Consider the following 14,308-nt stretch of genomic DNA (forward strand, 5'->3'; position numbering starts at 1 on the left):
GTGCATTTTGGAGCAGCTAACACAATTTGTGTGTGCCTGATCTTATGATAGCCCTGTCTACGTTTCCATCTACGTTAGTCAGCCATGTGTGCCCCGCATCCTCGATCCTCATCAGTTCTCCCCCCTGGCCCTCCATATACCCACACATGTACGCCCACCTACATATAAGCCCGCCTGCTGCCACTAACTACAAGCTGACTGTCGCTATAATTTTCCAAAAGGATTTACAATGCTAAAATTACTTCCCAAGCCATCCGACCATGTCGTCGTCGTTTCGTATGAAGAGCTCCAACTAGAGCAGGGTGGAAAGGAGGAGGACTATCAGGATGCCTGGCTGAGAAGTCGGCAAATGGCAAAACTCGCGAGGCTTTTCGTCTTTTTCTCTAGTTCTCAACTAAGCGCAAATCCGCGATGAAACCGCTTGGCGATGACATTGTGAGTCACGCACGAATTGGTATTCAAATAAAAACCTAATATTTTGACAGGCAAGCAAAGCTAGTTCCAACCACACACAACCATTCTATAATTCCCAATGGATTTTGTTTTATAACATTTTTTACAGTCGCAATAGAACTGTAATAACTACGTTCACAAGATCTTAAAATCGTTTGATAAGCAATAGTACAAAGTCTTATACTTACACTACTTTATAAGAGTACACTAACGTTTAAAATGATTTTGAATTTATAAATCACGATCGACTCACGCGTTCTTCACCAATTCCTCCGTGGGTTTTCGGGTACCTGTTTGTTTTTCGCTTTTGCCCAACATGCCAATGTCCTGGTTCCTGGGCCTTTTTTTCGCCCATCTTTCTCTTTGGGGAGCTTTACTTTTTCTTTCTGCTCTCTTTTTTTGGGCATCTTGTCATCCTTAGGCTTTTGGCGTTGCTTAACTTTCGCCAGACGCCCACATGAAATGGCAGACGCTGTCGTCGCCCCCGAACTCTTCTGTCACCCCTTCGTTCGCCCTTTATTTTCTTCTACTCCTAGACCTTATATCCCGTCGCAGAGTTTCCCCAGGACCCCAAAGGGCCAAAAAAAGAAGGGATTGCGTTCTCTAAGTCATTCTGTCGTTGCCTTTTTGAACTTTAATATACTGCAACATTCATGTGTTTGCCAAGGCGACACCCCGGATAAAGCTGTCTCTTTCTCTGACTGCATTGCTAACTCTTTCTAGGTCATTCTGTCTCCTTCTAACTCTTTTCGTAGCCTTTCTCCGAATGAATTGAGCCCCTCTCTTTCGCACCATCTCCTAGAGACAGAGGACAATTCAATTTTACAAAAGGCGTTGATGTAGGCATGCCAACACAGAGAGAGAGAGATGGCTAAACAAGGGTGCGAAAGAGAGGGGTATAGATTGTGCAAAAGAGAGGGACAATAAATCGAGGTTAGAGGATTTCTAATAGTAATTCCATTTATAATTTACTGTCGTCGATTTATAAATGAGCCTAAGCCATCAGGACGTGAGCCCCCGCTTTTGCTCATGTCCCTGCTTCTGTCGTCCTCCTTATCGCCCCCTCCTTATCCCCCATTCCTAATAGCCTCCCCCTTTTGCCACGCCCCCTTCATACATATCCGTAGATTCCGGGGACTAAGAGCAAAGCTGCCAAGTGCTTAACATAATTTTAGGCGCATTTGTGGCATTAACATGGTGGCATTTGCATATGAGAGGGTACCAGTCTGTGTGTGTTGAATACACTAAAGAAAATGATTTATTAATATAAGGAAAGGCCATCAAAACTACTCTCAGTAAAGTTTTATTCAAGAGTTATTAACGTATAAAATTAGTTATAGATTAGTTTACTATTAAAAATTTTGTTCTTGCGTTATAAAAATCCAAACTTTTTAGCCTAAACATTTTTTTTACCTTTGACCATTTCAAAAATTTTACTCCCACTGCCGGGCACTAAATTGATAATTGCTTCAAAAATAGTTTTAGGAGACACAGTTAAATAATGGTTTTATATATTTCTAAGGGATCCTGCTTTTATGTCTTATTCAGAAAAGGTTATTAACATTCTGAGTGCACTCGCATTAGAGGCCACAGGTGTGGCCTGCACCGGAAGCTCTTAAGCTGACCCCAAGTCTGGCATTTGTACTGCCCGTAAACGGGAAGAGAAGTCCGTATATATGTGCATATATATACCCGTATGCAGGACTAATCGGGCCACATGACACATGCTGCACACTTATTAGAATTTCATAAAGTGCCGCATGCTGTAGAAAGCCACAAAGCCATGGTAAAATCTCGGGTTAATGAAACGTTGTAAAGTTTTTCACTTGTTTTTCGACACAGAAGAGGTAAATATTTCCTTTTCTTTGTTATATTTTGTAATATTTATTTATTTAAAACTATAGGGAAACATAACTATTATGTAATCAAATGTTCCGCTTTTTAATGCATTTTAATTTGTTAAGCCTTTTAATTAATTAATCTTGCCCCCTTTAAATGATCCAAGACGAGCTGGAGGATTGTTAAGCAAAATTTAGCCATAATATTTCACTAATGGCTCCCCTTCTACACAAGTACTTTATTTAGCATATGCACAAAGCTTTTTGTAATTTGTTATGTGGCAGTCGAGACGAAGGAGACGACGACTCAACCCAAAACTCCATTCCCAGTTCCAAACTTATAAAATTATGATACCCCGAAAAGCAACAAATTTTAATTGCAAGAAAATTTTCGTAATTCTCGCACACACACACATACACACAGAAAATGTGGGGGATTTTCCAGGATGTGAAGGGGAAAAGGCGAAGAAGCGATGAACGAACCACATGCATGGCGTAAACTTATCGTAGATACAAATGTAGCACAAAACCCAGGCTCCACTGTACCCAGTGCACCGCAGTAAACCAAGACAAACGCTCTAAAACTCGCCAAAGTTTTTGGGGGCTATGCAACTGTAACTGTGTAACTTTCTCGACTCGTCTGTCTGTCTTCTGAATATCCTGGAATCTAATAAAGACAAGGGTATACCCATTTTCACAGAATTTAAAAATCGTTAAGCTGTAACAAGTATTAGGACAAACAGAACAAATAAAAGAATACTTTATTCATCAAGTCATGTTTATAAATCTATACTCCTTTAATGTTTTATTTTTATACAAATTAGGTCTGCATATGGTTTTCACGAATTAATTTTTTAAAAATTTAAAAGATTATAACAATAAAAATAATGTAATAATAAACGGCTATTGAAAATGTTGTTGGGCTTAATATAATTATATTCCTGCTTTGTTTTGGGTATTAAACAAATGTTTATTATTTTTAAATAACGAGTATTTGCTGGTCGAAATAACTTTTCTATTTTTTCTCTACCTTTTCCCGGCTGTGTGTGTGTATGTGGGCATTATAAATTTATTTAGCAAAAGCGCGTAAAGCGCATAAATTGCTGAGCGCAAGCTGCTCAAGGGCTGGCTGTCCTTCGTCCTGGAAAAGCGGAAAAGAAGGATGAATCTAGCGGGAAACCCAAGGAGCGCAATTCCCATGAATGCAAGCGTTCTAATGTGTATGTTTGTGTGAAAAATTGAAATTTATTGTTATTGTAAGCTCCGTGCAAAAATGTGGGACGAACGGAGGGGGTGCTAAGGTGTCCAAGGGGTGGCCATAAGGGTTAAGGCGGTGGTTGCACCTTTTGCTGTTTGCCGTCGGAATCACTCGCCGACAAAATAATAATGTAATAATAATTTTTCCAACTCGTTAACACATGAAAACGTGTGTGTTCCCCACACGCACATTCCACGCAGAAATATACAAGGACACACACACACAAGTTGTCCTGGAAAAAAGGCATCGGGGAATCCCCCCATGGATAAAATTAATGATGCGAAACTGGCTGTGGGCGGACACAAACAAAAAAACAAGAAAACCAGGTTGTATTCCCTTGCTAAACAATTATTCCTCGGGCAGCCTAGATACATATACAAATTTAAACACTTCAGTTGAAAAGATCCTTAACCTTTAAGTAATCTATAAACTTATCTGTTACAAGGGCTTTCCCACCTTAATTACTCCTAAAAAAAATGTTTGCTGTTCATGCAATATTAATAAGGTAACTAAGTCCAGAGTTTTATATTTCCAACTTGTAAAAATCGAATTCCCCTTAAAGTAATTACTTCCATGAAAAGTCCAGCTCTCGGGCCCCTATCCATACAATTTTTCACCTTAATTTGTGAGACTTCTGCCCATCGCGCACCACCTGCTCCTTTCAATATTGTTTTTAGCCAGACAAAACACAAGAAATCCATTTGTGAAAAAAAAGGTCGAGGGAAGGAGGTGATGGCAGGACTACAGCACAAATAATTGAAATCAATTCATCGGCATAAATTGCTTTAATTAAACGAGCGGAAATAATAAAAAGCGCCGAGACAAAAAACGTATAGCACAGCTGTCTCTTGGCTTGTGACAGTTATTAAGGGAATTTTCTTCCGGCAATATTCATCGAATCATATCCCATTAATTTTAAAAGCACCCGAAATATGTCATTTCATATTTACTTGATTGCTTTTATTTGATATTTTTGAGCGAAAAAAGTCCAATGGTTAAAAGTCCAATTTCACTTTTTATATGAGGTTTTCATCATGAGTTTTCTCGAAAATTTTACAAAAAAAGTTGTGAATGCAGTTCGATTGGAAATTTTGTTACGAGTTCAACGAGGTATGCCATTCCATTATTGGACAATTATTGGCGTTGTTATCGTAAAAATACTGATATTTTTGAGCGAAAAATGGTCAAAATCCCAATTTTCACATTTTTCGTGAGGTTTTCATCATGAGTTTTCTCGAAAATTTTACAAAAAAAGTTGTGAATGCAGTTCGATTGGAAATTTTGTTACGAGTTCAACGAGGTATGCCATTCCATTATTGGACAATTATTGGCGTTGTGATCGTAAAAATACTGATATTTTTGAGCGAAAAATGGTCAAAATCCTAATTTTCACATTTTCGTGAGGTTTTCATCATGAGTTTTCTCGAAAATTTTACAAAAAAAGTTGTGAATACAGTTCGATTGGAAATTTTGTTACGAGTTCAACGAGGTATGCCATTCCATTATTGGACAATTATTGGCGTTGTGATCGTAAAAATACTGATATTTTTGAGCGAAAAATGGTCAAAATCCTAATTTTCACATTTTTCGTGAGGTTTTCATTATGAGTTTTCTTGAAAATTTTACAAAAGAAGTTGTGAATGCAGTTCGATTGGAAATTTTACCAATTCAATTCCCTAAATAAAATGCATTGAAGTAATAGAAACCTCTAGCGACTTGGAACCATTAGTTGAGGGCGTATAACATATTCCCGAAAAAGTGGTTTCAAGTCCCGTGAGGATTTTTTTGTCACATTGTTATTTGATTTTTAATAGATATAACTCCAAATAATAATTAAAAGCGCCGAATGGCTATTGCTAACTATAATTTAAAGGGGGCAGATTTGCTGGGCACTATAACTGCTTCTTCAACTCGTTGATCAACCGATCGGTTTCCTGCACGAAGTCGTTCAAGGGAGGCACCTGATCCTCGGGCTTAACTATTTCCGGTTCGACAGGAGTAGGATCCTCGGTCTCCACCGGGACCAGCTTTCTTTTCTCGCAGACGCTCTGCAACTGTTCCAAGTAGGATTCGCTTTCGTCGGAAGTGCTTTCACTGCTTGTATCGCTATTGTTGTTTCCAATTCGGGATATTATGTTGTCCCAGCGATTTAACAAGGCCTGATGCGATGCTGAGTGATAGTTCGAGGGACGAGCTGATGGCCTCATGATCACCTCATCGCTGGAATCGCTCAATAGCGACGCATCGAAGTCGGATTCAGACGAGGTATCTGTATTTCGCACCCACACACCATTGGTGCGAGTTCGAAGTGGGATCGGAATGATAAAGTTGCCGCGACTCCGGAGCTCGATCCGATTCATAAAGTGGCTGCGACTCTGATGCTCGATCTGATTGATGAAGTTGTCTGCCTGCGAGATCAAGGACTCGAGTTGCTGATGGATAACTTCCAATTCCCTCAGACCAGCGAGATGTACCAACTGATCGATGTGGGCATCCGTCTCGTCTTCCCCCTCCGATTGTTCGGGGCTCACCGGATTATCGGACTCGGGTTCCACCGCCTCTGACTGCTCCACGTCCTCGGAAACCTCCTCGATGGTCTCCAGCTGGGCAACTGGTCGACTGCCTCTGCAACTAAGTGGAGTCGGCTTCGGCGGTTCCCTCGCCTTCTGGGCCCTCTGCGATACATAGTACAGAAAGTTCGGAGCGGTTATGCTATGGCAATATGGACCCTTGGGCTGGGGCAGATGGTAAGGACACTCTTCGTCGTAAATCCACTCTCGTGGGGATTCCACTGCCAAGTTTTTGGAGCGACATGACTCCACAAATTCCCGGCGATGGCTATATATCTCCCTCATTTGCACCACAGTAATGGCATTGTTAAGCCGCTCCTGGAACTTTGTGTTGTTGCGAAAGGCGGCCATCAGGACATCGATGCGATCCGAGGGATCATTTCTCATCAAAGAACTGCTCCACATTCTTCTGAGCATCGTAACCGGCAGTAGAGTTACCCTAACGCAGTCCATCAATTCTGGCATCTGTTTGCATCTCTCATTGGGACGAGCTATTAGCCAGCGTACAATACCAAAAAGGACCTCCACTTCGGAATTTACCCCCAAGGTATCCTGCTCCAGCATGGTGATCATATCCTCTATGGGCATCTCCAGATATTCAGAGCCCCCAACTATGGCCAGAAAATGAACTCCAACCCTTTGGAGCATTATTTTGCGGTGTGCCTCCAACTTCGGGTATTTGAGGGCCTTCAAATAAACCTCGAAGGCGAACTTCTCACTGCACCGAGTGGTGCACACATGTCGACAGCACAAATTCTCCAGAGATTCCATGTTGAGCTGCTGGGCTGTGTGCAGTAGTTCCACCATTTGTTCCGGGTTCAAATCATCCAGGGGCTTCTGGATCCTCATCCAATCATAGGCAGCCCGAAAACCCACGGCAGTCAGATCAACGCCCTCGCGAAAAGTATACACCTAGGAATGGAAGAAAAATTAATATAGTTTAACGATACCATTTGAATTATGTATGGAAAATATATAGTATACATTTGTATTTACTATTTTAAATTTATTATTTTGAAAGGAAACTTTTTTGTTGATATTTTTTAGACTCACCGATTCAATTTGGCGAGCGAAATATTTGCAGCTCAATTGCAAAAGTGAGGGAATACACCAGAAAGTGGCCATGCCGATGCGAACCTGCAATGTGGCACCCAGATTTCCCTCCCTGATGCTCCTGTAATCGTCGATATTTTTGCATCCAGAGGGCCGAGCACTAGGCACATTAATTCGCGAAAAAACGGCATCATTCCAGGGCATCAGGCGATTTAGAGCCCATTCCACTTGGGTTAGACGGTGCTGACGTTCCGCTTCACTTGAATACGACCTACGTTCGCAGATCTCAATCACCTCGTGCCATTTGATTTTCCTTAGATCGAATTCCCGATCGGTTCCATCGCTGTTGCGGCTTGTATCGTCCCCCATCTTAAGACAGCAAAAAAAACTGTAGCAGTCGGGTGACAAAATACAAAACTTGATTTTTAAAAATATTACTAAAACATGTAGCAAACAGTTTTAGCCTTTTCGGTAGACCGTTTCGTAGAAGTATTTGTTTAAAACTAAAGTTTCTTAGCACAAAAAAGTAGCCTGTCAACAAATGTATTGACATTTGGTTCGTCGATTGCTTTATGTAGAAAATTTGTTGTTAAGTTCTAAGTGAACAGAATTAATTCAATGCGCATGACGACGCTAGAATTTCAATTATTTCTGAAGGGCACGGCAATTAATATCCGCAATTTAAAAACATACGCCTCAGGGCCTTTCGAAATTGGCTCTGTCAATTCGATTATGAGCGAAATTTTACTTACCAAATCACACGTATTACGCAACGTCTGCGATAAAATATATGAAACTAGAAAAAAAATATTCTAAAAATTTTATAGAAGTCTTGCTGCTGAAAACAGACTTGTTTCAACCGTACTAGAAAACGATATGAACTGGACGAGACCAAAAAGTGACTGATATAAGCATGGGGTGCTTGGTTTGAGTAGATTTTTCATTGCCATAAAGCCTACTTTATTGATAAAATATTGCACAGAAAAGATGTTAGTAATCTTTGTAAAAATTATGCATTTTGGTTAACTTCAACCATTAAAAGTATTTTCAGTTAAGTTAGTGAACTCATTCAAATTTTAATATTCATTAAAAATACATATTTTCAAACATATTATATATATATTGTATATTCGTTTTGTGATATAAAAACTAATTGTTTTTTGTTAAAACACTTGTCGTAACAGTTTAATTAATTTAATCTGTTTTATCAATATTCAGGCAATAAATTATTTAATTTAAAACTACCAATTTTTGAATACCTTTTGACATCATTGTACTAGTCTTTTTAAGGTTTATTTGTTATGAAATAAATTTGGTCCAAATATGAAAAAGTCTTTCCTTCAATTTCGTATTTTTATCTCATTTAAGCAAAGGCCTTACCAAAAATAAAAAGTCAAGAAACTTAAACAGATTCCGCGGAGGACCGGCATTGCCCCGGGGCAATCTGAATTTTTTGACTATTCATCACTGTGCGTGATGGCACTTGGTGATTGATTTTGGCGATTCCAACCCCAGGTTACCCGCCACAAATCCAATCACTCCTGCTGAGCATATTTTCAGGATAGCTAATGGAATTTTAACACAAATTAGCTGTTTTGCTTAAATGCCAGTTCGTAATTTGGTAATGCCAAGTGTCGGGGAGAGGAAGAAAAAGCCGGAGTTGACCTGCGGCATTTTTGGTAATTACAACCGAGCCCAACAACCCACCGCAAAAGCAATTTCTTTGGCCAGGACATCTAAGGATGTTTGCTTAACCTGATCTCCTGGCTTTTTTCCCTTTCTTTTCCCCCAGTCATTTTCAATACTTTTCTTGTGCTTCTTGGGCAATAAAATCAAATCAACAGGGCAACAAGTGCTGCTTTTCAGCTCCTGCCAGGGTTGTCATCTCTGCCACAAATGAAATCATTTAACCCCGGGGGCAAGTCGATACGAAAACGAAAAACGGAACGAATAAAAAGCGAAATAATATTGGACAAGATTTATGCCATTTCACTTTGAGCTTAAGAAAAATATTTGGCGAGTCGAAAAAGCGAAAAAACCCGAGGCGGAAAAAAAAGGGGTCAAATTGGGTGGTAGGGTTGTGTGGCGGGTTAAAAAGGAGAAAAGAAATATTCAAGAAGGGGACACAGTAGCAAAAAGATCGATTTAGGATGCTGATAATATAGGACCAAGTAATATGTTGTTTTTTTTGGCAAGAAGGATAGAACCAATTTCGGGGCATGAAATGCACAAGATTCAAGAAAAAATAGGAATATAAAAATAGTGAACAAATTTTATCTAAGGTAAAATAAAACAAAGTTAAAGTACTAGATACAATTACGGGATAATAACTAAGTTACTACCAGAAAATCTTTGACATTTTTTTATAAGGTCACTACTCGAAAACTTTTTGAAACCGAATGATTGAATCAAATGCTGATACATTTATTTAAAATAGTGCGCATAGCAAATATTTAAAGCCTTTGCTATTTGCCAAAAGACAATTGAAAAATTATGCTAATTTTCCGGCTTTGTTTTCGTTGATGTTTTATTTCTTTTTCTCGTGGGAGAGGGCAGGCAACCATAACCAGAAGTTCCAGAAGTCTAATAGAACCGGGGAGCCAAAAGAAGCAATATGGAAAAATCTCGTAAACCCAAAGGGTTTTCGTTGCATTCCGGCACGTTGGCAATTTATTTGCTCCTGTTCCGTGCCCCGTTCGCCCCCCCCTTTTTTCGCCCCTTTTCGCTGCCAGTGGGCGTGGCCAACTATTTAAAAACACACACACAATAGAAGAGGTTTTCTGGGATGGGTTGGAAAAGGGGGTTTTCTTTCGTGATTAATGCCCGTCGTGGGCTTCTGTGCCTTCGTGTGCAAATTTCGTGTAATCTACTTTTAAGCCCGGCCATTGCATAATTTTAGGCAGGAGACCTGGTCGGCACTTTGGCCCCTGCCACCTCGATTAGCCGGCCAAAAAGGAGCAGCAGGACGAAGGGAAGGGAAGGGAAGGACTTCCTGTTGCAGAAGATAAAGCAGCAATTCGGGATTGAGACGAGCAGCTCGCTCCTTTCTGGCCAGGTGGTTCAAAGTGGGTTACACGGTGGGTTAAAGGCTGCGGCTGCTATGGAGTGTTATTAATATCATTTTTGACAGGCGCATTTGTCTTGGTCCTTCCAGCCGGATCAAGTTGGAATTCGGTTGGGGTGGCTCAAGGTTAAGTTGGGCTAGGTCCAATTGGGTTACTTTGATTGGGAGCAAAGGACAAAGGGGTCAGTCCAATTTTCAAGTCACGAAATTTTAAAGTTTCCAAAATTGAATAACGAAACATCAAATGCTGAGCATAGTTACGACCTAATGAAGACACTTTCAAATTTTGAATTTAAGAAACATATTAATCCTAAGATAGGTACATTGCACCTGAACAAATATTTAATAGATGGATGTTAAAAAATACCTTATATCTCTAACATTCTCTTATGCATTCCAATAAATATCTACAACCTTTAAAACACGGTTAGGGCAAGGAAACCATTTAAAATTCATTGATATTTATTTTTCTCTTGTTTATATATGCATACTTAAGTACCATTTTGATGGATTTTGGTTAAGCAGACAAAAGTGGCTCCACAAAAAGCTGGTTAAGCTTAAACTTTGTTTTGGACTTCAAGCTACACCGCTCTTAAAATTGAATCATGGTCGGTTTAAGTGCCTCTTCGATGGGATGGATTGAAAAAGATTCCAAAATCGTTTGGACAACGCTGGGCATGAGCATAAAATTGTCAGGCAGCCACATAAACATTGGCAATATGGTGACCTGCGGTTTTGTGGGGTGGGAACTTTTCAAGGGGAGTTTTCCGGAATGGGGAGTTGCTTTAACCGTGGGTGGAAATGCCTGTGCCTGATGTCCTTGTCGTGTCGTGTTCCGCGGTTTCCCTTTAGTGGTCGTAAACAATTTTTACTGCCCAAACATTTGGCCGCGCTTTAGCCTCTGCCGTTTGCTTATTTTTATTTTTATTTATATTTTTATATTTATTGTGTTTATATATTTAAAACAAAATGGCGCACATCATTTCGGACGACGCTTAGCTCCATTCCAAGGACACTCAACTTCTCCGCTGCTTCAAAGAAAAGCACTGAGATAATATTGTGACTATTTAAAAACAAAATATTCTTGAAAGTTAAATGGTTTCAGAATTAAGATATATATTTAGGAACTACTTATTTCCAATCAATGCTCTATGTAGTTTACAGCATGAAACAATTTGGTCGCAGAACTTTGTAATGATTTTATCTTGAGAAATACTACCACAAATTTGTAATAGTCTTGTTTATGGATAACTAAAATTCTGGAATATATAAGGAATCAAAAAGTTTATCTCTGTGTAATTGCCAATGCTGGGTGGATTGAGTCGGGGGTAAAAAGTGAGAAATGAGGGTGGTAACGAAACGCCTGTCGCTGACGCTAAGTAGTTGGCTCAGACGGCAACTTTGGACTTGGATTCGGATATTCGGACTTTCTGTTAGCTCCTTGTTGATTTCACTTGCCATGCTCTTCGCTATTTCTCTCTAGTTTTTTGGGGGAAAAGTTTGGCGCATTTATTTGCGTAAATGGCAGGCCGGCAAATCCTGCTGCATACTTTTCAGGGCATCTTTTCTTTGCTTCTCCATTTTCCCTGGACTTTAAAGAGCGTTAATTTATGCATGTCACTGGCAGCCAAACAAAGATATGTATGGTTAGGCATAACGCCTTAAGAACCCTTCAGACGAAGGAAAAGCCCATTTTCCATTTTCATTTGGGCAATGAATAAGTGGATTTGCAGTAATTTGCTGGGTTCTACTTCAGCTCGGTAAGAGTCTATTTAAAGCTTTGTTCGATAATTGATACCCTGTGTTTGGTAATGATATATCCGAATACTGTTAGCCATCTCAAAAATAATTTACTTTGCAAATGTAGCATTGCAAATCATCGATAAATATAGCTTTGATTGTCGAAGTATCAAAAAGAAAAGAAGTTAATAGAAACATGGTTTCCTGATGGTTTATCGTATCAAAAATCGCTTGCTAATACAAAATTAAATAATAAAGTTCTTAATTACTGATTCGACAAAGTTTTATTATCATAAATATACAAATTTTAGAAATTAAACCATGCCATATACATTGTCATTTTATATTTTATTTATACTTTTAAGCTCATTTTATAATTCCATTAATTCGAGCATAGGGAATGCCTGCTAGTCGCTATTGCGCGAAATTTCTGTGAAGTCATTTCCCATTCAAATTGACATTGAGCATATTGTAGGCCACCCAACTCGAGTGCTCGAGTCCTGGAGTCCTGGAGTCCTGGAGTCCACGATATTCCCTTGAATTTCAGGACAATCCCCGGCAAGTGTCAGCGCCTCCTGTCGCCTGTCGCCATTCGCATTCGCATTCACATTCCCTTTTATTGCTTTGCACAACATTTACTGGCGAAATGGAAAATGGGAAATGTAAATGAACAAAATGAGCTGCACAGCAACAGACAAAGATAAACAAAAATAGAATTGTCCAATTGCAGGCAAGAAGACATTGCTAAGAAGTTGCCATCGCCATCGCCATCGTCGTCGCCATTTCCATTTCCCTCATCGTTTGAAAATTTATTTTCGATTTCTATTCCCCCGCCAACTTTCCCGCTTTTCCTCCTCATCATTGGCCTATCAATGTGCGCTGTGTTGACAGTGGCAATTGCTTGAATAAATAAAGGAGCCGAATGCCAGAGCGAATGCCAGAACGGAACCTTCTGGGCAAAGTCAACATACATAGTGGGCCACCCACTACAAAACCCAATAAGCCACCCACTTCACCACCCACTCCCCAAACATATGGGGAGAAATCAACAGCATCCTTTCCCCTTTTTTAAGTTCAATTTTTTTAATATGCTAAGTATCTCAAAATGATATACTTTGCATTAGGTTAAATACATATTTATCACTCTTTTATATTAATTTAAATATTATTAAAATTATTATTATAATATTCGATTATTCGATTTTTTTCAAGACATATGATGAGCTTCATTTATTACAAAACACTTTTGTTAAATCTTTAAGACAAAAAGATAATACCAAAATATAATATAATGTAACATCTAAAAATATGTCATTAAAACTAATGCACTATTTAATTTCTGTATTAATACATTTTACACCATCTAGACTTAGTTAATGCTACTTAACTACGATATTTTTTCCGAGTGCACACAAACATGTGTGTGGTGGGCAAGTTAGCGAATGCATTTCTCATATTTTCAAATGAAATTTCATACAGCGACTAAGAGAAATGAGCTGCTGTCTGACAGAGAGCCAAACAAATGAGCGGAAGAGTGAGACAGAGGGGGCAAACAGAAAGAGATGGAGTCAGTGCGGAAAATACTACTAACTGAAGCTATTTAGAAATATGTATATTTGCATGCCAGGTGGAAATTCATCAAAGCCCCACGGCAGCAATTAATAAAATGTCGGTTTCGCTGGCTAGTTAGGTTTCATACAAGCAAATAAAAAAGGGAATCCTTTGTTGTGGCTAAAACTTTAATTAGTTACTGTTATACATAATTAAAGTTATGAATTAACATATTGATTAAAAAGTTGGGAAATCAGATCGATTTGAAATTTCAAATAAAATACAAAATAATAATCAAGGTTGGCAAAAAAATAGGGAAATTGCAATTATCAAACTGTTATCGAGATTTTATTTAATCCGTGTAGCTTTTTAATAATATTCACTCGTAAAAATGAAACGAAATATATTGGTTTTTATAAATATATATTTTTTATCAATGAATACAAGTTTGAAGATTATTGTTGAGCATAGAATGTTGCTGCATTGATCAACAAATTGGGTATGTGTTACATTTACAATTTTTTTACGTATCAATAACATTCGAGCATCGTCAATATCTTTCTCTAAAAAATTGATATTTAAATTGTTTATTTAACTCTGAACACAAGTTTGCAGATGAATGTTGTTACTTTTTGGATTAAACAATTGCATTCGAAAACCAGATGGAGTGGTGGCTTCATTTGTTGAATGTTTTAGGGACATGCCAGCTTTTAACTTCGCTTAACCCTTTCGTTTGATTCCGGCGACTTGCAACCGGATAACTCCTGTCCCCACGGATGCA

The 14,308-nt window shown here is 38.8% G+C and overlaps 1 protein-coding gene across 3 annotated transcripts; it reads right to left on the reverse strand.

The window, feature by feature from the left end:
* Positions 1 to 5,337: 5,337 nt before the first annotated feature.
* LOC108045306 lies at positions 5,338 to 8,047 on the reverse strand. Of its 3 annotated transcripts, none has more exons than XM_017124592.2 (3): positions 7,925 to 8,047; positions 7,173 to 7,541; positions 5,338 to 7,031 (listed from the first exon to the last, which is right to left on the reverse strand). In XM_017124592.2, the coding sequence occupies exons 2-3, from the start codon at positions 7,539 to 7,541 to the stop codon at positions 5,442 to 5,444; spliced, it is 1,959 nt and encodes a 652-aa protein (XP_016980081.2). In that variant the 5' UTR covers positions 7,925 to 8,047; the 3' UTR covers positions 5,338 to 5,441. The 3 variants fall into 3 exon arrangements, with proteins under 3 accessions (XP_016980081.2, XP_016980080.2, XP_044317085.1); XM_017124591.2 differs by having other exon boundaries at positions 7,173 to 7,560; XM_044461150.1 differs by lacking the exon at positions 7,925 to 8,047 and having other exon boundaries at positions 7,173 to 7,648.
* Between the last annotated feature and the right edge of the window lie 6,261 nt (positions 8,048 to 14,308).

The sequence above is a fragment of the Drosophila rhopaloa genome, unplaced genomic scaffold (assembly GCF_018152115.1).
Source record: "Drosophila rhopaloa isolate 14029-0021.01 unplaced genomic scaffold, ASM1815211v1 contig_3, whole genome shotgun sequence".
NCBI lineage: Eukaryota > Metazoa > Arthropoda > Insecta > Diptera > Drosophilidae > Drosophila > Drosophila rhopaloa.